Source organism: Pyrgilauda ruficollis, unplaced genomic scaffold (assembly GCF_017590135.1).
Source record: "Pyrgilauda ruficollis isolate IOZ18807 unplaced genomic scaffold, ASM1759013v1 scaffold22, whole genome shotgun sequence".
NCBI lineage: Eukaryota > Metazoa > Chordata > Aves > Passeriformes > Passeridae > Pyrgilauda > Pyrgilauda ruficollis.
Window position 1 is genome coordinate 3,849,047 of NW_024521428.1, and position 24,159 is coordinate 3,873,205.

At 41.4% G+C, this 24,159-nt stretch overlaps 1 protein-coding gene across 4 annotated transcripts in view; it reads left to right on the forward strand.

Annotated features, from left to right (window-relative positions):
• LONRF2 (LON peptidase N-terminal domain and ring finger 2) overlaps positions 1-20,454 on the forward strand; it is a 34,292-nt gene extending 13,838 nt beyond the window's left edge. The window contains exons 2-12 of one of the 4 annotated variants that reach the window (XM_041468496.1): positions 1,052-1,170; positions 4,409-4,531; positions 5,448-5,609; positions 6,073-6,298; positions 8,294-8,390; positions 8,750-8,864; positions 10,011-10,132; positions 10,967-11,125; positions 13,977-14,139; positions 16,111-16,260; positions 16,602-20,454. In XM_041468496.1, the coding sequence (XP_041324430.1) occupies positions 1,052-1,170; positions 4,409-4,531; positions 5,448-5,609; positions 6,073-6,298; positions 8,294-8,390; positions 8,750-8,864; positions 10,011-10,132; positions 10,967-11,125; positions 13,977-14,139; positions 16,111-16,260; positions 16,602-16,760 (1,595 nt within the window). In that variant the 3' untranslated portion in view covers positions 16,761-20,454. The remainder of the gene's footprint in view (positions 1-1,051; positions 1,171-4,408; positions 4,532-5,447; positions 5,610-6,072; positions 6,299-8,293; positions 8,391-8,749; positions 8,865-10,010; positions 10,133-10,966; positions 11,126-13,976; positions 14,140-16,110; positions 16,261-16,601) is intronic. The other 3 variants (XM_041468497.1, XR_005955232.1, XM_041468498.1) reach the window with 3 other exon arrangements.
• Positions 20,455-24,159: the final 3,705 nt, after the last annotated feature.

Below are 24,159 nucleotides of genomic sequence, written 5' to 3' on the forward strand. Positions count from 1 at the left end.
ATTTAGGACTTAGTGTGTATTTTGCAAGGATGGTGCCACAGCCTGCTGCAGTGTCCTTGCCACGCTGGGGATGTTGTGGCAGGGAGGTGGAGAATTGACTGGACCGTGGGCATGAGGTGGTCGCTAGTGGCTTGAGAGCTGCTGGGTGATGGCTGCCAGTGTCATTGTCCAGGTGTCAGTAATGGGGTTGACACAGTTCAGCACCTTACTAACAGCTTCCATCGCGGGCAAGAGCACACTGTTAGTGACACCAAACTGGGAGAGGAAGAAGCGATTCATGTGTTGAAGGGCAGGGCTGCCATTCAAACCAACAACCTAGGGCATGGGCTGACCAATGTTACCTACTTCTGCAAAGGAAGTACACATGGGATCCAGGAACTCTGTGCAAAAAGATGGGCTGGACTAGACAGCACATCTGCAGAAAAGAGCTGGAGGTCCTGGTGGACAGGCTGAACATGGATCAGCCAGTGTTTCTGTGGTCCTGTGAAATTGTAGTGTGTTCTAGAGACCTTAAGAAAGGTCAGATTAATAATGCTTGGGAATTTATAATCCATGTGAACTGAATGATTCATGAATTTGTGGAGGCAAGGTGTGTGATCCTGAGAGCTTTGCTTGCCCTGGGAAGGCAAATGGATATGAAGTGTAAAGGCTGCACACATTTTTGTTATTTAATGGCTTCTGGTAATGTTCTAGCTGAAGTCCTGCACTGGTGATTTCTTTCTCTATGCTGAGGGTAGAAACACTTGAAGCTTTTTTCTTTTTGCTTTCTGAAGTGCCCTGTAAGCAAGATGGGGAAAAGAGCAGTGGCATCTTGTTTGTGGATATGAAATATGTCCTGTTAGATAAAACACAGAGATTGCTTCAGAGTGAAAAGAATATATTTTATGCAGGAAAGAATGAAGGAATTGCCTTTTTTTTCCATTACAGGAGAGTATAAATGCAGTGGATGGGAAGTAGTGATTGTTACGGTGGCTGGATATGAGGTTATAGTATTTAACATGTCCTGGTGCTTCTTTTAATGAAGTTCCTTACAACTGGTTTTGTTTTCCAGCTCCTTGCAAGTGTTCATTAATAGCCCAGCGGGCGGAGCTCTGTACGTTGATGAAGAACTACCAGCAAGCTCTTCACGACGCAGACATCCTGTGCCGGAACAAGCCCCACTGGCCTGCGGTATGGTGCTTGCCTTTTGTAAAGACCAAAATGAAAACTGCTTCTTCTCGGGGCTTCTCTCTGTGCTGGGGGTGTTGTTGAAAGAACATTGTGGCATTAACAGGGTCAATAACGTCTTAAGGTCTTCAAAGAATAAGTCTGGAAGGTACTCTGAATCTCTCCAGCTGGTGGGATTTTAGTGGTGGGCAGCTGGTGGTGTGGTTTTGTTCATGCTGGTGCCTATTATCTGTTACAGCTTGGCAGCAGAACCAGTCTATAAGCAGGATGGCCCTGCATGTCCCTCTGGGATGATGTGTCCCCAGGAAGTGGGTGACTTTGACAGCCTGCTGGCCAGTGTGTTTTTCTGAGAAGCCACCCAGACTGTATTTCAGGATTATTTTCTTTCCCTCTTTAATACTAAGATTTCATATCTGTGCTGTCTACCTGTGTCATGGTGTTTCATGGAGGGGTTGGGATTTTTTTCATAAACAAAGCATGTGCTACCAAGGAGCAGTGGGAAGTTTGCAGCAAGTATCAGAAATGATGTTAGGAGAGAGAAATGGAAGAAGCACGTGGTGCCCATCACTATTACTGGTTGCCTGAGGCTGGACTGAGTGTCCCACAGTTCATCCCACCTAGGATTACACCTGCAGTCAGTCAGTCCTGTCAGCAGCAAAACATCAGCACAGGTTTGAGCAGAAAAAGCCTCTGGCTGCTTACTGAGGGGAGCATAGCATGGGGAATTGGGGAATGTTTTTAGGCAGACATTGTCTTCCTGTGGAGACTAAGGAGGTTGCATAAATGCCTTGGTCTCCTGCCTGAGCAAGCAGGGCTATGCATCTAGTGCTCCATTCCCAGTCAGGGGTGATGCAGGGCAGGCAGAGAGGTGCTGTCTGAAACACTGAGTCTCTGGCAAGTTAGCCTTCAGAGAAAATTACCTATCTGTGCTGTCACCCGTTAAAACCTTTCATGTAGGAAGGCACTTCATAATATTTCCCTGCATCCAGTTTGCTTCTCTATCTTGGATAATTTCTCTTCAAGTCAGAAATCCCACCTTGGGTGATGCTGGCTGGGTTTCTGTGCAGAGGGCGAAAAATTAATTACGCACATTCAGATATTTTCTTGAAGTGTCTTCTGTTTGCCTGAATCCATGGAAATGTGATGTGTGTCAGTCGTAGGCGGATAAAGGTTTCATTAATCACATCTCTGAAGAATGTTAATTGAAAATGAAATCTGTAATCATGGCATAACCAGCAGTGTCTCAGATGTACTTCACTTGTGCTTTCATGTTTGTGAGGACGTCAACATAAGCTGTGCTGACCCAGAATCCATGTTATCCAGGAGTTCTGGGCATCTGCTTTGTTTTGTGTATTGCAGCATCTCATCCAGTGGCAGAGATTAGCTCAAACATGTGCTGTATACTTAAAACAAACACAACACAGAATTAAAATTAATTCTGGGAGTAGCTCCTAGGATGCAAGTGTTCACCTACCGGTATCTTTTGGCTTATTGATAACAGATGTAGTGGCTTGTTGAGTTACTGGTGAAACTCCTTGGTAGTCATTGGAGCTATAGATAAGTTGGTTTCTTTTCAGTTGCTATGAAAACTGGGACTCTGTAAAGCAGGGAGAAGTTTCCAGTTGTGTTTTTATGTAGAGGGTGGACAGAGGTGCCCTCCTGCCTGCTACTCGTGGTCCTGCTTGGATCTCCCCTTCAGTCTGATGCTTGTCAGGAGTATATGAAAATAGGAGAGGGAAGGTGGCAGCAGTAGCCTCTGAAGTATAGGGGCCTCTAGTCCCTGAGCCTAACTTCTGGTGTTGGATCTTTAGGTACTTTGTCTGTGGACAGCCCACTTCAGTCCTCCCTTGGGATCCCTCCCTTGGGATCCTTCCCAGGGATACCTCCCTGATCAGCAGGTCAGATAAGGACATTGCTCTTATGGGCTCGAAGGACAAGTCCAAACAAGCTTCTAGGCTCCCCAGTGCAGTGCAGTAATGCTGGCAGTGATGGCAGGTGTGTAAAAGGTTATATGGAGGCTGTGCAAGCATCCAGGTAAGAAGGTCAGGGTCAGGCCTCACAGTATCTCTCTTCTTGCTGCATTGAGGAAAAGAAAAATTATCTCATCTGAAGAGAATCGATGTGTACTGAGATTTCTTGTACAGGTCACCAAATTATAATTGTATTAATTAACCTGGCCTGTGCAGTGCTTGTTGCTTGCTTTTGGCGTAAGCCGCCTCCTTCCAATTCCATCCAGTGGAATGGTAAAGATCTTAACAGATCTCAGCTTGGACAGCAGTATTGAAGGAATGAGGGAGTTACCTGCTGAGGAAGATTATGTGATACTGAATCTTTCAACATTATTATAAAGCAAGAAAAGTGGATCTGCTTATCTAGCCAGTCTCTTAGATGAAGGAAGCTGTACTTTCAGTACAGCCTAGAGATGTTCACATGGGTCAGGGACGGATTTGTAGAGCACTCTTCTGTCTAATAAGCAAGAGGGAAATGTTTAAATGCACAATTAGTTTCTTTTCATTGTAAAGGAAGTAATTTCCATAGTTGGGTAAGAGCTATAGTTTGATATCTGCAGCTAAATTCAGAGGCGAAGCATTCCACTCTTGCTACTCGTAACAAGTAAAGTAGGATTTATCCCCAAGCTGGCTGCCATAGCTGTTGGCCATGGATGTGTTACTCCAGACCACACTGGAGAGGTAGGGTGGGCTAAAATGCTTCAAGTTAAGTGTTGGTATGTTGCCCTAAATTCATTATGGTTTTGGGCCACATTAAACAGGTGAAAAATTATCTCTGTCCTAGTAAGACATCCAGGAGAAGTGACTATCACGAACTATCTCAGCTGCCGCTTCCAGGCCACCCTGTGCCACTGCCTTTTCTGTGCAGATGTCTTACTTTTTAAGTTTGTCCTGGTGTGTGAAACTGTTCTCTGGTGTATCCAAGCACAGTGGGATATGTAGTAGACTTTGTCCCTGGGGGGAAAACACCCCTCCTTATTCCCAGCTCTTCTCTCAGGAAATGAGCAATGCCTTTGGCAAGGGATGATGCAGCAGAGGGTTCCTGGGCGATCTTTTTTCACTAGAAGGGACTGAATTTCTTTCAATCACACATGTCAAAGAGCTTGTTACCTGAAAAGTATCTTGTTCTTTACCTGCAGAATTACTTGGACTTTCAGGTTTGTTTTCAGGTGTATTGCTGCCACTTCAGAAATGATCTCTAGATTTGTACATTTCCTTTCCTGTGTGAACAGGGCCATTATGTGAAAGCAAAAGCTCTTTCTGGATTGGAAAGGACTGAGGAAGCATTGAAGGAATTTCTTTATTGTGTTGCCTTAAATCCTGAATGGAGCTCAATGAAGAAAGAAGCCCAAAAGGTATAAAATGTATTTACTGGCTATTTAGCCATTGTGCTGCTTTTAATCCCACAACCAAGTCAATTTCATGGTATTTCAGGTGGTAGTAAACACCCAAAGGATAGTTTGATTCAGGAGATTCTCCAATAAACCTTTTTAGCATTATGCTTTGTGAGGCACCTCTTGGTTTTGGTTAATGCCTCAGCCAGAGGGATTATGTATTTGTGAATTCCACTGCGTAGGCTTGAAGCTGCTAATTTTAGTACCCATCAAAAAATCACTTTTATGTGGGAAGTGGCAGAGGATTGAGGAGAGGAAGCTGTGTGCTGCCCTGTGCTGGAAAAATCCTGCAGTCTTTGTAGCATTTTGTTCCTTATGGGAAGTTAGACACATTAAGTGCTAACAGCCCATCAGCAGGTTCTCTGTGACCATCCATACAGGCAGATTTTTATAAAAATGAGATGAGGATTTGGCAAGATGCTTGGTGTGGACTGGTGAGAAAAAGAACAGGCTTTAAGCTAGGGGTTAAATCTGCTTGAGGATGGAGGAGATGGATGAAGAACACAATGTTTAAACATGTCTGTGTTGACTGGTTTTGATGGGAAAGCATGGTCTGAAGACTTCTGGAGGCAGGGTCAAAATGGAGTTGGGTAGGATCAGGAGAAGGATGCAACAAACTGCTGTCCTGGATGCTCTTGGGGAGCAGAATCCTTTGGTAAGGGAGATGGGCACCAGAAGAGCACCTTGGAATGTGACTGTAGTTGTGATGGGCACAGCCATTCAGGTTTCCCATGGGCATTGGGGAATGCAGGATGTCTTGGATGTTGCAAGCTTTTTGGCGTCTAGAAACTGAAGTTTGTGCATCTGTGTTCACATAAACATAAATATCTGTGTTGTAATTATGACTTTTTCTTTTTTTTTCTTTCTAATTGACTAGATAATGTGTGAGATGTTTTTCCCAGCCTTTGAAAATGTGCATGATAGTCTAACAGCACCTTTCTCTAGTCGAACATCCCATACAAGATTGAAACCTGCATTTCTGAGTAGCATAAACACACAGTCAGCTGTGGAAGATAACTCTGTTGCTGGGTCCTCAAAGGTAAAGCAAAAAGTGTTCAACATAAAAATACCAAAAATAGTATGTGGATCTTTCTGATCTGTGTGACATTGTCTTTGTCTGCACCTGAGTAGGCACTTACTTTCATGATAAGCCTGTTCTCTCCTTTGCGGTTGGATCTCTTATTGGATGTACTTCCTCAGAAAAATAAGAGAGTGAACCTTTTTCTTCAGAAAACAATGTGATGCCTTCATTTGAGGGTCAGTTGTGTTTGTGATTTTTTTCTACTGAGGATTTTAGTATGACAGGAACATAATTTCTAGAGACAGGAGATGTAGGGACAGACATGGCCATACTTCATGCAATTGGGAAGTCACCTTTGATACAGACCTTTCTCCATTGCTAGGCTCCTTGTGGGAACATTGATCTATTGCTGATAAAACTAACAGATAAAAGTAAACCAAAATTGTCTAATGTTGTATATAACTGTTCTTATTTTTTTTAGGATACTATGTTCAGGTTAACAAAAACCCCGTCCCAAGAATCTGATGTATTCAGAAGCACTGATTCTTCTGTTACCCATCATGTTCTGGATCTCTACTTTGATGACAACAAGAAGTCTTTGGGAGCTATTCTCTCCAGTTTACCTGGGGTTGGCTTAAAAAGAAAGCTGTCCAGTGATACGAGGGATTTGCAGAGTTTGGATGTCCCCAATAAGATTCTTAAAAAAGGTTTGTGTTGTGGCTTAGAAAAGCAATTTCTCTTGCGCATACTGAAAAACTATAAACTTTTTTACTCCTCCCTTTTTATAGGGGTCAATAAAACATTCCCTACAGGAATTGGGATAATATTTCGTTCCCTGGTGTGTCTGTTTCTGCTCTAACAACCTACTTACCTTATTCCAGAGCAGTTTAAGTTCAGTGACTAAAAACCGTATTTTTCGTTCTCAGATGGGCCATTTCCAATGTAATACGTATGTAATCCACTCGCACTTCAGTCTTCGTGTTGGTAGTGTCATTTGCATTTTCTAGGTCTCAGCTATAGCTGAACTTCATTATCTTTCTATATGATTGAAAGATGAAGTAAGCCTGGAAGCTAATCTTTAACTGGCATTAGAAACGGTCACATGCAACTTTACATGAAATTTTCCAAGCAAACAAAGAAGCCTTTTCAAGGGTAATAAGCCCCCACCCCCCAGTTTTCTATTACTTGATAGCTGTGCTTACAATTTGTATGCTTCTCAAGCTTCTAACAAAGACCTCCAGAGTGGCTTTAATACTCAGGGCTAAAAATGCTGAAGGCAATACTTTACTGAGTAGTGTAATAATTGGTTAACATAGACTTTGAAAATGTTGCTGTGCTGGTGTGAATTTTTCTCCCTTGAAGAAAAAAAAACAACAACCCACACCTTGAGGAGTTTGACTTGTGCCTGAAAATGTTGCAAGTCTTCAAGTACAGCCGTCTGTCTTTGACCTCTACAAAATATATATATATATATATGGCCAGTTTCGGATCACGTGTCTGTGGAGGAAAAACCCTGTACTTGCCTGTGAACTGCAAACTCAGTAAATAGATTGTGAAATCTGACCTACCTGTATCTTCACAGGGAAGGCCAGAGATCGTGTTTTACCCATAAGCATTAATTTCTGATGTGTTCTAGGTCCCAGTGCCATGTTACTATTTGCAGAATTAACTCAGCTAGGTTCTTGCAATTACTAAATGCTAACATGTGAGATCTAGGTTAAAGATAGCACTGTTTTTCTTTGTGGGCCACACACCACCTGTCCTGTCTGTGCTGGAGATAAACCAGATGCTGAGCATAAGTTACTCTTTAACAAAGCATCCTAGTATTTTAACTTAACATAAAAAGCAGAGCTTTTAAGCAATCAAGAATTTGGTTAATAAAAAACACATGGAGGCAGCAGTCACGGTTCTGTTGCAACTCATCACAAAGATGCAAATTGTAAAAGAAGTTGCAGAATTTGCTTGTGTAAATGCCAACAGAAGCTGGAGCTGATAGCTTTTGAGCCTAAATAATGCTGCTGTGAAATTGGAAGTGCATACCCTTAAAGTGAGTTTAACCCAGAGATATAAACCACCCCCAAAAATCAATCTGGGTAGAATTTTAAGTGAAGTGCTTTGCCTCTCTGTTTGCAGATTGTTGAGCTAGTAAAAGCTGTGTTAGCTAATGTAGCTCCTGTAGTCCTTTTAACTTTTAAGGTATCTGAAATTTTGGATTTCTAGAACAGCCTAGTCTAGAAAAATGTAAGTCTTTTTATATTTGTAAGAAAAATTACCCCTGCTGAGAAATCTATAATAAACAGTGATGAAATATTTTGACTGTGTGTAAACAAATTAAATTCTGGACTTAATGTACTTGAAAACATCTGGCCTGGCTGATGTGGGGGTGGTGGTGGGAAAGCAATAGCAGAATATTTTAAAACCTAGCCTAGAAAAACCCACAAAACAATCATTTTTGGAGAAGCAAATAATGTGTATTCAGCTCTAAAGTGTATTCTCTGGCCACAGATGTCATCCTCTGCCCTCCAAAAGATCTCCTGCCAAAAAATCTGAAACTTAGATGGGAGGTATGTTTGTTATAAACAAAACTTCAGAAAAGAAAAGACACAAATCAGGTTTTTTATGGAAAAGTCAACAGTACAAAGAACATTGGAAAATGCAGTAATGCTTACATCTTTACTATATTAATCTTCTTGACTACTTAGATGGAGATGTTTTACCTGAAAACACCACTGACACTTCAAGTGAAATACCGACAACTCTGGTGGATGCGTCGGACTTTGAGTGTTCCCTCTGCATGAGGTATGACTGTGTTGACCTGCATTAACATAACAAAGCCTCTCTAGCTTCTGAAAAAAGTTATCATGGTGTAAGAAGAGAAACCTGCCAGAGAATGTCTAAATCATTACTCTGTTCTTTTGCTAAACCTTACATCTGGTGAATCTTTACAGATGTGGTTTTCTCCATTATGTATGCAGTCCTCCATTGTTTACCACTTGTAAAAGGGAAACCTTTTTTGTATCCTTGGGTAATGCCTGTTACCTATGCTTTATACAAAAGCAGAAAAGAAAGAAAGAGCTAGGACTGGTCACTCCTCTCCACACATTGGGAATTGTTTTTGTTGCCAGCTTAGCTTTTTTGTTCCATGTTTTCATGTTAAGGTTGTTCTACGAACCTGTTACCACACCCTGTGGACACACCTTTTGCCTCAAATGCCTTGAGCGTTGCCTTGACCATAATCCACTTTGCCCACTCTGCAAGGAAAAGCTGTCAGAAGTAAGTATGTCCTTGCCCCAATTAACAAAACTGCACGAACTTATGTTCTTCTGAAAACGTCTATGTGGAGATTTTCTGTGTTCTGCTTGTGAGCTGCATCCAAAGCAGTGTGGCCAGCAGGGTAAGGGAGGGGATTCTGCCCCTCTACTCCTCTCTGTGGAGACCCACCTGGATTGTTGCATCCAGCTCTGGGGTCCCCAGCACAGGGGGGAGCAAGTCCAGAGAAGGGCCATGAATGTGGTCTGGGGCTGGAGCACCTCTCCTATGAAGAAAGGTTGAGAGTTGTGGTTGTTCAGCCTGGTGAGGAGAAGACTCTGGGAAGACCTACTCTTGGCCTTACAGTACTTCAAGGGGGTTTATAAAAAGATAGGGACAGGCATTTTAGTAGAGGGGTAATGCTTTTAAAGTGAAAGAGATTAGATGTAAGTAAGAAATTTTTTACCGTGAGGGTGATGAAACACTGGAAGAGGTTGCCCAGGGAGCTGGTAGATTCTCCATTGCTGGAAATATTGAAGGTCATGTTGGATGGGGGGCTCTGAGCAATCTGATCCATTTGAAAATGTCCCTGCTCACTGAAGGGGTTGGACTAGATGACATTTAAAGGACCCTTCCAACACAAACTTCTATGATTCTGTGAAAGCAAAACAAGACAGTACTGACAACATCAAGCTGTGCACAGGCCTCCTTTACTCAAGGATATATTTGGCATTCGTTGGGATACAAGTGGTTTCACTGGTTCTTAAAGAAATGGAGGCTTCCAGTATCACATCAGGCTCATGCCTGGGGAGCCCCCCCATAGCCGTGTTCATACCAAATTTCCAGTTTGTGTGGAAACTGTGGTATAGGAGGAACGGTTTCTCCTTGGTCAGCAGCAGACATAAGGTATCTCATACATAGTGCTTTTTGCCAGAAAGCTGATAGCTGTAGATAAAAAAGATACATGTATACTTCTGCCAAAAAAGGGGATGGGTTGAAAGGATAGTGGGGTGAACTGCATAGGCTGAAGTGGAAGTTTTGGTGCCTGGAGGCTGAAAAGAATGAGAAATCTGTGCAGTCCTAACTAGTGTGCACTTTGGCCTAGAATGGGTGGAAGAGATACTACTTGTTTTCTTGTTACCAGACTTAAAAGTTGACTCTTCCTTGTAGTTTCTGGCAAGCAGAACTTACAAGAAGACCGTCCTTACAGAAGAGCTGATAGTCCGTTACTTGCCAGAGGAATTATCTGAAAGGAAGAAAGTTTATGATGAAGAAATGAAGGAATTATCAAAGTAGGCTCTCTTTATACTACTGACAGCTGTTACAAAAATGTATTTTTCAGTCTAAATTACTGAAGAAGATTAATTTGCTTATGAAAATGCACCAAAGGAATGAATTTCTAAATTAACCTGCCAGATGTTTTGTATTTTTGATGTGTATTTTGCAGATAAGCAAGTAACAATGTGCTTGGATGGTGGAGAGGCAAAACAATATTCTTAAAATAAAGATAATTGCTTTTTCCTACGAAACAACATAATAGCTTTAGAAGTTACAAGGTGGGGGGGTGGTTTCTGGGAGTAGAATTCAAATTATCAATGGGTTATACTTCAGGTCAGGAAAAGTTCAAGGATCCAGTTTTGTCAGTTACTTGTGAATGTTGCACTATAACTCAGCTAAAAAGTAAAACAAAACATGCAGTTAATCCTGAAAAAAATTAAGTGGATTAATGGCTTTGAGATCAAAGGAGTTTACTGAGTTTGGGAATTCTCTGCCATCTTGCTTTGAACATGGCTGGGTCTTAAGTACTTTATTACTGTGAAAAGTTGTCACCAAAATCTTGCCATGTGTATAAGATGTATCACTTTGCATATTTTTGGGAAATTGGGTATTTCTTGACTTTTTTCCTTTATGGAAGTATGTTAGAGGGATTGTTTACTTAACGTATTAAGGAAAAGAGTCCTGAAATATTGTTTGTCTTGTGAAAATGGCAAACCTCGAAGAGATATGCATTTACAAAGATTGACTCTAAGGAAGCCGTTTGTGTTGTATTAAGGATATATGCTGACTATAGCAGCACCCAGGAAAAGAAAAGTTATTTTTTGTTTTTTTAAACAATTTTCTTACAGTTTGAATAAAGATGTTCCCATCTTCGTTTGCACCATGGCCTTTCCTACCATCCCTTGTCCGCTCCATGTCTTTGAACCTCGTTATCGCCTAATGATAAGAAGATGCATGGAAACTGGTACCAAGCAGTTTGGCATGTGCTTAGCTGATGAATTAAAAGGGTAAGGAGATGAGTTGAGAATGTCCTGTTGTTGCAGAGGCTGCTGTGAGCTAATGGAATACTGCAGCACATTATACTTGTCTCCCCAAACCACTGTGGTTCCTTCTAGTCCTGTATGAACCAGTACTGAAGTTGCTTACTTCATAGTTTTGAACTTTAAACATTCCTTTTTACACAAAGATGTAATTTTATTACTCCCCTGTTGGATAATAGCAAGAATGCAACTCATCCTGCTACTACAGGCTCCAAAAATAGCATGTAATTGGCTGTGTGTTTGGAAAGCTTGCTGGCCTGTTTGTTCCAGTGAAAACTGACTGTCTGGGTAAGGTTCCCCCTCTGTCTACTCAGTTTAAAAAGAAACAAAACAAAAATAAGACAAAACATCCAGACCTCCCATAGCTTTCCTGAAAGAGTGGTATCATTTTAATGAGACAAATATACACTTGGCTGAGAAGTCTGTTTTGCTGCTGGATGTTGAATTTGAATGTTTGTCTTTACTGCTGTGTTGCAATGTCTAAACTATCTGCAGTGAGTGGGTTACATTGTCTTTCTATATGATCATACCTTTCATTCATTTTGGTGCATTCTGACACTGATGTGTTTCCAGCTCCCTATGCAGAGACTGACTAGATTAAAGGTCCCTTACAACACAAACTATCCTCTGATTCTACTAAAGCCTTCAAGTTTAAGTGTTTCACAGATAATGGGGTTTTGAGACCATGCTCCTGGGAGAAGCATGATGTGATCTTGAGAGGCTTGCCTTATGAGCTGCAATAGTTGCTGACTTCAGAAGCTACACTGGCAGGCTGTAGAATGGATGATGAACATGGGAATTTTAAAGAACACATTAGACAGGCATGCTCAGGAGCAGCATTTTTGTATGTGATCCTCACTGGAGCTGAGAGGGGGCAGTCATTACTGAGGCTTGGCAGACTTTCCTTGTCTACTCCATGCTTCTTGGGGGGAGGGAAATTTTATTTTTCTCCCAGACTGGACAGTAAGGTAGCTGTAAGAGTACAGGAGATGCTGCAGCTTCCAGTCAGCTGTGGCTGTGCTGCAATGCCATTTGGCATGCTGTCAGTACTGCACTCAGTGGAGTTTGGACTCCAGCAGCAGCTGATGCTCCACAGTCCCTTTCAGGTCTATTATCATTTTTCTGGAAGTGAATACTTGTGTGAGTAAGGACAGAATTACCCTAGGACTTTAGTGATAACTCTCCTTACATCCCTGCAGGCTTGTGGAAGGGCCAGACTTATTTGGAATCAGGTATGATAATACAGAGGGCCACGGTGCAACAGTCCCCAAAACACAATAGTTGGTTTGTTAGATAACATCATGAAGGGTATTTTACAGCAACAGTATGGTTAGATTTCTATGTCCTGTTTTGAGTTACTAAAATAATTAAACTTATTGAGCATGATGACTTAAATAAAACACTGAAGTGAAGGAAACCTTAATCTGCAGGCACCTGGCAGGCTGTTGCAGCTTCTTACACAAGTAAAGAAGTTCTGTTTATACAAAATTGCGAAATCAACTTGGGAATACAAGAAGCGGGGAAACTTGTTTTGCCTCATCTGCTGAGACATGGATACATACCTCCCTTGAAAAACACAGTGACAAAGCATGTTTAGTTCATTGCCTTCTTCTGTTTTGCTTCTCCATTTTAACTTATAATTGGTAAAAGAAAATGAGCTCTTAATGTTGTCAGCACATTTTATGCCTGTCTCCAGGTGCTTCCTTGTCTCTCTGGTTCAGGTCCCTGTCTACCCAAAAGTAACTCCTCTAAGAACAAAAAAGAAAAAATCATCACTTCTATATTAATTTCTAAATCCAGTATAAATGTTACTAAAGTTGTTAATGAAAAACAATAGTTATGTAGCTGTTTAAATAGTGTATAGTGTATTATTGCTATAATAAACTAACAGACTTGCTTTTTTAAATCTGTCTTACTGGTAGAGCACCAGGACTTAGCTGTGTGCAGCTCTGCTCCTGCTCTTTCTGATTTTTTTCCTGTACACTGACTGGGAGAGAACAGTTGTTCCCCATCCCTCCCAAACCCATGATTTTGGTAGAGCAGAAACAGGAGTAATTTTTCATCACTCCATTGTAAGAATTGACCATGCCCTAGTAGAACAAACATTTCCATGATAAAGAATTTATCAGACCCTGTAGGGTTTGGTGTCTTGAGATGAGACTAGATACAGTGCTTTCTCCTGCTGAACAGTAGGCTGAGTTGTAGACCTGCAAATGTATTGTGGTGAAGAGTCATTGTGCAATCAGCCTCTCTAGTGAAATCACTGCACCACAAAGGTAGAGTTAAGTAAGCTTGATAAAGTAAAAGTTCATTTCATGCCTGTTTCCAGGATATAAATTTTTTAAAGGAAACAAATGCAAGAAAAGACTTGTTATATAGAAAGCTTTTTTTCTTCTAAAGCCTGCAGTCTTCTGCATACACCTTGGAGTAGGGGGATAGCCCTCACAGCCATGCATTTGTTCCTCACTTTCTGTGCTTTCCTTACAGTATCTTTACCCGTCTTGTTTTCTTTGCAAACCGGATGAATTTGCCACCAGCAGCTGGCAACTCCCAGCCTGAAACATGCTTAATTTAGTTTCCTATCCCTTTCCAACCCTCCCACCCCATAAACCTGCCCTGAAAATGCTGCTGCCCAGGTCCTCTGAGGGAAGGCAGAAAGGGTGGGGGTTGTGTGGCTTATGTGAATAAGCAGAAATGTATTGACACCAAAGCAGAATCCTCTTTCAACTAAGAAATGGTGAACTAGGCCCAGTATTTGTCCTGATGTCTATAAACACTTGTTGATGACTTCCACTTTTATGCCCTTCTGTCATTTCAGATTTGCAGATCATGGCTGTATATTAGAGATCAGGGACGTAAAGTTTTTTCCTGATGGACGCTCAGTTGTTGATACAGTTGGTGTCCGTCGTTTTAGGGTCTTAAGCCATGGCCAGCGAGATGGATATAACACAGCAAACATCGAGTATCTTGAAGATAAAAAGGTGATCTATGGTGCAAAGTTATTCATACCCATGTATTGCTGGATTCACTTAAATAGCCTTTCCTTGTTGCATTTCAAGCTAGCTGTGCATTATTTTTAAGCCAATATCATTACAAATACACTAAAGCTCTGTTTTAAAAAACATGGAACAAACTTTGTATCTTCTTTCCCTTTCTTCCTTCCTTCCTTTATAATTATCTCTGCTTAAAATGTTACACTCCTTTGATGGATCTCAAAGTAGTGTCTAGGATGCTGAGGTCATGGTGTGTAGGTGAGGTCAGAGTAACATTTTAAAACTGGTACAGAATTTAAAGCCTTCTAAAAGCACATGCTCCTGATGGTAGAGAACTGACTGTTCTCTTGCACTGAACAGACAGTTGGCACACTTCATATGTCCTCCAAGTTCTCATTTACAGAACAGGTCCTCAGATAAATGTGGGAGTCTGCTCTTAAAATGAGTTCTTACGGTCATGTAGTTAACCGTGCCCTGTACAAGCATCCATTAGAGCTGACTGAGAGCAGAGAAATGCAGAGAGGGAAGTAGCTTTTAAAAACAAGTCCTCTTAGCAAAGCTGCATTAAGGTGTTTGTGATGGGTTTTAGCCAAAAGTTGAATTTTTTGCCATGCTTTCTGGATCATCCTTAGATTGTGTCTATAAAACCTTGGTAGCTGTTAACATGGAGCTTAGCAGTAATCTTCTGTCGCTTGATGAAGTCAGTTTGGTCATACAGCTCTGGAGCACTCTCACAGTTGAAGTGAAAGTCTAAAGCCTTAGCATTGCTTTTCTAACCTATGTAGGGTGATGCAGTTGTTTGCCAGGGCACGAAAAGTTGAGCTCATGGAGGTGCCTCTGCCTGTGAAAGGCTGGAAGAGGCAATCTGCTCAGAGTGGGGGTTGTGCTCTGTTTAAATCCCTAGTGAAGAGTAGTGGAACTCAGGTATACAGGCATTGTTCATAGATGGTGCCAGGGATCCACCTCTTCTTAATTAGAGTGAGATTTACCCTGTCTCATAGTGGAGACTGGTGTCTGTTCAGCACCCTACATCCATATGTCTGATGGTCAAAAATCTCAGTCCAAAGATACCTGTTTTATGTGCTCTTAGACACTTACCTTAAGATGAGATTAATTGTTCTCTAGAACTGCTTCTCCTTGATTGTGAAGGGAATCTAGAGCAGGTGGATCAGATGTTGCATGAGTGAGTAGCATAGGTGAAATCACCTACGTGATGTGCACATGTTTAAAGGGGAAAAAAACCCTCAAACAACCCAAAACAAAAGTCCAGAATCAAAACCCCAAAAAAAACCCCACAAATCACCAAGTGGTAGTGGTTTTTGCTTATGCTGCTTTTTTTTTTTTTTCCCCCCTAATAGCTAATAGTAGGCCTGTGCAACTAAAACACTCTGCTTCAAGAAGGGTGTTTCTTTATGGCTGTTTCTGGTATTGGGAAAGCATCACTTTCCCTGCTTCCTACCTGCTCAGGTGTCTACCTTCCTCCTTCTCCTTGGCTGCCCTACCATGGCCTTGCCACTTCTATTAAATAGTGCTGGTCTCTTGAGTGCTGTAGCCCCGCCCATCTCTGTGCTCTGTGGCAGTAGTGTTTGTTTTGTTTTGCCAGATGATGTACCACTGTCCAGAGGTCATTCTGTGACAGGGACTCGAGGTTGTGGGTTTGAGATTATAAATATGTCCCAGGATTACAGAGCATATTCTTCTATTATGCCAGCATTTAGGAATGGACACTAGTGAGGCAGTTACTGCTCCAAGAAATATCACTTCAGAACACCTAGGGGAGGGTAAAAAGACTCCAGCATCACAGGTTTGAAATCTGAGACTTAGGCACAATTGGTTTACATAAGGAGGTTTGAACAGCTGTAGTCACTGCATTATTTTGCTTCATTTGCTTCTGGGGAAGTGTATGGACTGAACGGTATCAAACCTGTTTTGTTCCATCTCCCTTCTTTTAACAATAAGGTTGAAGGACCAGAATATGAAGAGCTTGTCCGCCTCCATGATTCAGTGTATGATCAAGCTGTTGCCTGGTTCACTTCACTTAAAGACAATATGAAAGTGCAAATTCTCAATCATTTTGGATCTATGCCAGGAAAAGAACCAGAGCCACAGGTAATAAGACCTGCCTATTTATGCAGCCTTATTGTACACAGAATTATAACACTATAGACCGTTTTCTAACAGATTTTTGCTGTAGTTTATGCATTCTAGACTCTTATTTACTCAATTTTGGTCTGTTGGTAGGAAGCATGGTAAACAATTTGTAATTTGGTAGCTGAAGAGATAAGTCTTAATGGTGTATACAGATAAAGAGAACACCTGCAATTAAGTGTTCAGTTGTTGCTTGTTATGTGGTGACTTTCTTAGCAAATAGAGGTGAGAAGGATGGTGATGTTCTTCATGGGCTGGGCTGGTGAATACCTAACTGCATGTTTTTTTCCATCCTTTTGCAGAGCAACCCCAGTGGTCCTGCATGGTACTGGTGGCTCTTGGCAGTGTTGCCTCTGGAAAACAGAGCTCAGCTGGCTATACTGGCTATGACCTCCCTGAAGGATCGTCTGATCGCCATCAGGCGCGTACTGATATTTGTGACTCGCAAAAGACCCAGATAACATGGACTTGTGTTGTGAGTGGGCACCAAAAACATCTCATGACAGGTTCTTCTGGGGGAGGGCAAAAGGGGAGAGGTTGTTTTTTGTATTTTTTAAGATTCCTTGAAGAAGGAACAGCCCTTTCTGACTGCATCCTGCATCCATCGATTGCATCAGTTTGTTATCTGGGTATTCACCAAACCTTGCACATTCTCCTGTTGTCCTGGTGAAAACTGAGCCTCTGCAGAGCTGTGCTACATTTAGAATGTAGCTGATGGATGTGGATAATTGCTTCAAAGTACTTTGATAGAATTGATGTTTCTAGCCAAGAGTTAAGTACTAGAGTAGTGCCATTGGCCTGCATGTGATCTGAATTTTCACTCAGTAGGAAGAGGAAACTGGACAGTGGATTGAAGAGGTGTTTCCTAGACTTTCTTGAAGGTAGTGAACAGAAGAGGAGTTACGCTGCCCAGCAGAAGTATGCACGAGGACCATAACCAACAGTACTCCCTCTTAGTGAATTGGAAGGCAGTCTGTCATATACCCACATCTCTCTCTTCAGCAAATAACAGTCTGAGGAAAAAACAGGTTAAGCCGTTTGTAGTCAAGGAATCTGAGGATGTTTATCTGAAAGAATAATAGCTACTGAATAAGCACACTATTTGGTAGCCTTAGGTAATCCCTCCTTTGTGAGTTACATGTTGTAGCAGAATAAGTATATACAAAATGTTTGGAAATATGTACTTTGGTTTCTTTGTAAAGAAAACCCAAAGTAATCCTGCTAAATTCAAACCAAGCCGCTCACTAAAGTATAATAAACACTGCTGTGAAATAATGATTTCACCCCAAGTACGAGGGAGGCATGCTGCAGTTTACTCTGGACACCTGCTCTGCCAGTGGAACCAGCGAGGATGAAAAGTAGGGAGGTTTCCATCTCTCTCCTTCCTGCAGTCTCATGCTGACCTCCTGTTACATTGGGGTGGTCTCTACTGAACGTGTTTCAAACCGAAAGTATTGTAGTTTAGTACCAGTTGCTGTATGTGATGGAAATCAGTCCACAATAACACCATGAAAGGAGTCACAAACCGAACCTATAAAGGCACGTCTCAATGCAAGCTTCAGTCAGGTGTTAACCTTCATTTGTCTCTTTGATTATTTTTTTATGTATTGTTTTGTCAATATCTAACTTTGATAGCTATTAAATTGATCGCTTGTCAGTTAAATGATCAACATATGCTCAACTGCCAATGAAATAACTCAGTGTTACCAATTCAATTGGCATAGTTTCGTATAACTAGAACTGATACTACCAACAGGGAAAAAAAGTTGACTTGAATCTCCATGTGCTGCAAGCATAGCAAGACCAATGTAAAGACTTGTTCATGTGCAGAAGTCTGGTAAGAAGAAATGGCTGCTTACCTAAATGGTCAAAGTGCCTGGTTTCTTTTTTAGTTCTTTTCTCCTTATTTGTCAATGAAGAGGTATTTAAGCTTTTTTTTTTCCACTTTGTACATGAATTCTGGAAGGAGACTGCATTAAAATGCAGTGATTGGGATATATTACCTGCTCTCTTTGGGTATTGTAGTTATAACCTCTGTGGTCTGGGAAACAAAAATTCTGGTTTTTTCCTTTCAGTAAATGGCTACCACAAATGGTTTCTGTAACATACCCTGAATGTACTGTAACTGCCTCTACCTTGAACACGCCTTTTCTATTTAAGTGGTTTGTAAGTGTATGCTCTGAATTGTGAAGTGCATAATGTACAACCAATGATGTCATAACCTCTACAGTAGCCTTCTGCAAGTTCTGCTACCACCACCAAAATACTCAAAATTCAAGTTGAATGCATTTCCTCCAGGATATGAAGATGATGAAGAGGAATTCACTGAAGTATAAGGAATCGTTGTATTTGTGGGGAGGAAATGTCAGAAGTCAGTAGGTCTTCAGCCGACTGTCAGCTGAGCTGCTGAAGGGTGATTTCACAAACTAATTCTCGGACCAGAAGATGGACTGTATTTGACCTTGCAATCCTTTCTGTTTAGCTTCCTGTTCTTCCCATTCCTTTCCATGCTGTGTATTTCTTCAAGACTCATTCATCTTGCTTGTTTGTGTGTCTGGCCTAGTTTTGCGTATTACTAGTTTAGCTGGAAGAGGATGCTGATGGTATTTGTGTATTGCTGGTCCCTGATCTTACATGTGCTTAATTTACGGATAGGAGTGCATTTAAGGAAAAAAAAAAAAAAATCAAGGTGCTAGTTAGTGTCTTCTTGGCTTTGCCTCAGTAAATGTTAATGTTAATATTCTTCTCTGCAAAAGTGATTTTTTTCAAGATATCTACTTTTGAGGTACTTCTGACAGAAAACCCTATGAAATGAGAGGTTGTTTACTGCTGTTTTGTAATGTGTAAAGACATTCTACATGGGAAGTGACATTACTGTGTTCATGAAGGCCTGCATAGTTAGTAGAGTGATTGTTATTGAAAAGAAAGCTGAACTGTAGAGGGATTTTTTTTTAGTCAAGGTTTAAAGCAGTTTGTGAATATTTCAGATGTTTTGGATAAATGATAACAACAAAGGAATTGTCTGTGTATGGATGCAAATAATAATATTGGCAGCCCAAAGCTGACATTTCTTCCAAAACATTGAATGCTGATCAAATAGCAAAGCTTTAATAAATAGATAAAATCACCACTGCCCTGTGGTACTTGCCTTTTAAGGGGAAGTGCCAGTTTCATTTTTACCAAATCACCTCTGCCATATAATATCTGCAGCATCCAGTAGTACCTCACGGGAAAAGCTGTCTTGTTGCTCTCTAGAGGAAATGTCCACGTTACAGCCAGTCTGTGCTTAGGTGTAACTTGTTGCCAAGGTACATGTGGAAGCATTGGAGCTGAGCTCCTGGAAGAGATAGACAGGATTTGTTGCCTTTCTAGCTCATTACACTTTTCTTGCTTGCTGTCCAAGCAAGGATGCTGGGATATATGATGAGTCTTTTCACTGTGGTGAATGTGGCCCTTCTTTATACATCATAAAGAGGCCAAAAAGAAAAAAAAAATCCCTCTACCTCTACACCTGTTGTTCACCTGTAAAATTTCAAGCTACAAATGATATATATATATTTTAACCTTTTTTTGTCTTTCAGAAGCATACTAATTGTTTGCCACTGAGGCCTTTTATCTACTGTATTTTAATATGTTCATTTGATAGTCATCGAGATCTCTTTGTATTTCTAACCTGTAGAACTTGTCATGTTTCTTACTGCTCCTTTTTCCTTCTTCTCCAGTCCACTTTTAAATTGATAAATAGAAAGCTGTACACTATTCCTGTTACATTTTACACTAGTGGAACTGGTATTTTGGTAGCGCCTTAATTTTGCAGTTGTGAAATGATTGTATCAACTCTTATCTGGGGCTTCTGACCAGATGTAAATGAGTATGTTTAATGTAGATAAACTTGAAACCATTTTTTACTGTTTTAAAGCTAGAAATGAAATGGAGTGTGTACATATGTATAAATATAAATTATTAATCTGCACCTTTTTGTATCTAGTAAATACAGGAGAAGTTCATGTTCTAACCACATTTGGCACTTCTTGTTGCATAAACAAAGCCAAAACTTTTTTTAAAAATTGCAGTGTTCATTTCATGTGTATTTGCAATATTCATGGGAAATGTGTTTAATTTATGTGATATTTGGAATAAACCAGGTTGAATTTATGCGAGTGTGAGTTCATGGGGAAGTTTTATCACTGTAAGGACTGAGAGCTAGAGCTGAGGTGAACACGGGCGGAACGAAGCAAGCCACCGATGTGCTGCTGTCAGAACAGGGGGATACTTCGGTTTTCCTGACAAAAGCCCAAGGGCTCACAGTTGGTCTGATGAGGCTTTAGGAAGCAGATGGCATCCCAGAAGCAGTGGTTAGGTGTTGGGGTTCATAAGTTGCATGGCAATTGTTTTAGCCCCTCTACAAGGAGGTGGGAAGGCTGCAGAGCTTGTGGCACAGTGGGGTTTGCTGGGCACCCAGGGCAGACTGGCGCTGGGTGTGAATATGAGGGGTGGGTTTGAAGGAGGGTTGGAGGCCCTCAAAATAAGGGAAACATTGGAGGAATTGAGCCCTCAGCAAGGGCTGGAATGGAGGAGGTGAACCTTCAGCTTTCTTAGGAGTAGGTTGTGGCAAAGATGGGGTCTGATCATGAAGTGGGCTCTTCCTTTTGTAGCTTATTGGATTATTTTGTAGCCCTAAGCATGACCTGACTGGCTCAGTAAACTAAGCTCTAAAAAAATACATGGTTGCAGTGAAGAACAACAAATGCTTTATTCTCTTAAGCCCAGTGAAATAAAATGCCTTCAGGGTGCTGTGAGGGAGGCAATGTTCCAGAACAAGGCAACTGGACGTGGCTAGCACCAGTGTGTTTGGGGGATGGAACACTGGTCAGCAGCAAAACTTTGATAATCCTCATGGGTTCCTTCCAACTCAGGATATTCTCTTCTAAAACAGTTACGTGAAGGCAAAAGCCATGCCAGATTGTGGAAAGCATATCACATTCCTCAGTTATGTTTTCCTGCCATCTAAGTTGTGAAGACTTTTTTTCTTTTTTCCTTTTGGTGGTGAATTGACTGACCCTCGTGTTTGTGTTCACTGAATGTCTGGGCATACAAACATCAGTTACAGAACTGTTCTTTTAGGTTGCACGTGTATGTGGGAGTGTTTGTAAATCTGCTTGAGTTGCTTCAATACCCTGGATAACAGCTTTTTGAAACAACATTCCTTTCACTGAAGAAAGGAGGTTATCAAGGTTTACTTTTTATTAGCCAGATCCTGGTGCTCCTTGAGAAGAATAGAGGTAAAGTAATGGCATGAAGTTAGTGAATAGCTTTTTCCCCCCCTTATTCTGCATGTCCTTTGCTAGTAGATAGATACCAAGCCCTGGAAAGACAGCATCTCAGACTATGCCTGCTTCCCTGAGCAATGCCATTCGTAGAGTGTGGAAACCTTAGTGGTCTGTTGTCTTGCATCACTAATCAAACCAGGAACCAAAAATAATGCTGCTTAATTCTGTCCAACAGCACTTGCTTGAAGCTGTTACCTATTGAATAATAGAATAAGAAAGATCAGGTGAGAATCTGATACTATCAGGTGCAAAAAAAGAATAAAAAGAAAGTGAATCCATGTGAGCACTTTGCTCAGTTCCTCTAACAACTGTGCCTACTACACTTGCAGCTAAAAGACGAACATGTTTTCCATTGCATTTACATTACATGGTAGGAACAAGTTGTTTCTAAATTGAGATGAATATCACTTGCTGACAACTTTTATAGCTCTGTTCTGCCATATGCGGGGTTCTGCCTTGTCTGCTAAATTTGGGACTTCATGCATCCATGGGAGAAATGTCTTCACTTGTAAATGTTGCTTACGGTTTTTCTCATAAACATCTGCTGCTCTTTTTGTGCAACAGCCATATTGGAGCCCTGCTCCTGGGAGGACCTGGATTTTGAACACAGAACCTTTTGTTGGGGTCAGGGTAGTTAATCTCACTACAGACAAAGGTACAGAAACAGCTCTGGTCCTCTTTGCTCTACCCAGTGTGCTCCAGAGGCAGAGCTGGAACTTTTAAAGTTATAGACCCATGTCCTTGCAAACCTGAGGATGGCATGTTGAGAATGGTATATAGCAAGTGACCAAGAGCACAATCTGTCGTTACCATAGCAAAAACCAAAGGGAGGCACTTCTCTGTAGCCCCTTCAGCCCATCAACCTATCCCTGTTCACAACATCATAAAATCCTCTTACTCTGTTCAGCTCACAAAGCCCTCAAGAGACGCACTACCCATCATCCTGAATTTTGCCTGTGATTCTCTGCCCCTTCTCATGACATTTTGTTCTTCCCTTGCTGACCCACTGGCTTTCTTTTCAAGGGAGAAAAGGTAAATAAACCAAAAGCCCAGGAAGGTTTTGCTGACTGGTGGCTTCAGTTGCTGGTTCTTTGGCCAAAGCTATAGTAAGAGAGCAGGTCCAGGCTGCAGGACTTCTTAAATCAGAGTAGATCTAGCAGAAGGAGGGAGGAAATCTAGTCTCCATCATCATAAGTAGAGAGACAGCAAACTTCAACCTCAGCCCTGCCCTGGAACAAGTACCTCATGTTTTCTGCTAGTGGCTGGGGTACCTCACAGTGCTGGCTGGTTGCCCTTGTTGGCTAAGGGAACACAGACCTGCTGTGGCTAAGTAGTCATGGTATCAGAAAATACCTAACTGCTCTGTGCCACCTTTATTTTCTTTTATCTGAAATTATTTGACTTGGGCAGAAGGAGGAAGATCATCAGTTGCCTGAATGGAAGTCCACCTAGCAAGGGCCCAGCACCAATGTGATTTCCCTGTGTTCAGGGAAGTTCGATCACCATGAGGCTGCATGGAAATCTGAACCTGTCACCAACATCTTTCATCAGTTCCAGTTAAACCACTAGTGATGGTGTGTGTTACAGAGAACAGCTCTTATATCAAGAGGTGTACCAAAACTGTCAAGCTAAATCTGCTTTCTGCCACTTAGGTACATGTCACCAGAGCCTAAGCTGCATCCAGGGCATTGCTGCATTCCTGATACCTTCATGCATCTGCCTGGAGCCCTGCCCATTCTTAGAGAAACTGTGGAAAGGACATCGTTGTTTACAGGCACAAGAGGTGCTTCTTCATGTAGAGCACTCTTGAGATCAATTTTTAAGTAAATCTGTGAAGCCTTATGTTGTAGACCCATTTGCCAATGGAAACCAAGATTCAAATAGAGATATTTAAAGAAAACAGAAGTTAGTTACCCAGCACCAGAAATCACTATGTAATTTCTCCTTCCTCTTGGTTCTTTCTTTCCCTGGTCTCTACTGGAAGTGGAGGGCAAGAGGGCACATGAGGGAACATCCAAACATCAAGCACTGAGCTCTGTGGTGGGACCACAGTAAATTTCCACAGGAAAAGGGAATGCTGAAATACCCAGCCTGGTTTGGTGCAGTGTTCCCAAACCTTATGTGTACTTGTGGAAAAACTGTTTGGAAGATAGGAAGTTACTTTAGAGTAAGTTTTTATTCTCCCTTGCTTGTTGTTCTTATGAATCGACTCTCTGCCCCCACACCACGTTTATCTACAAAGCTCAAGATTAAGCTCATTTGCAGCCAGGCAGACTAAATCCTCCATAAAAATTGGATCAGTTTCCAAGTAGTCTAATGTTCTTTCTCAATATTGAATACTAGCAGACACTTGAAAAGTACAAGAAATTCTTGAATGGGAAAAATTAAAAGAATCTGGCAAGATGTTTCTCCCAATCCCTCAATTTGATTCTTCTACACACCCTGGAAAACTTTTTATTTTCCAAATTTATATATAGAATTTGAGGGATGTTCTGAGTTTGAGTAAGTAATGTGGCATAATCATGGCATT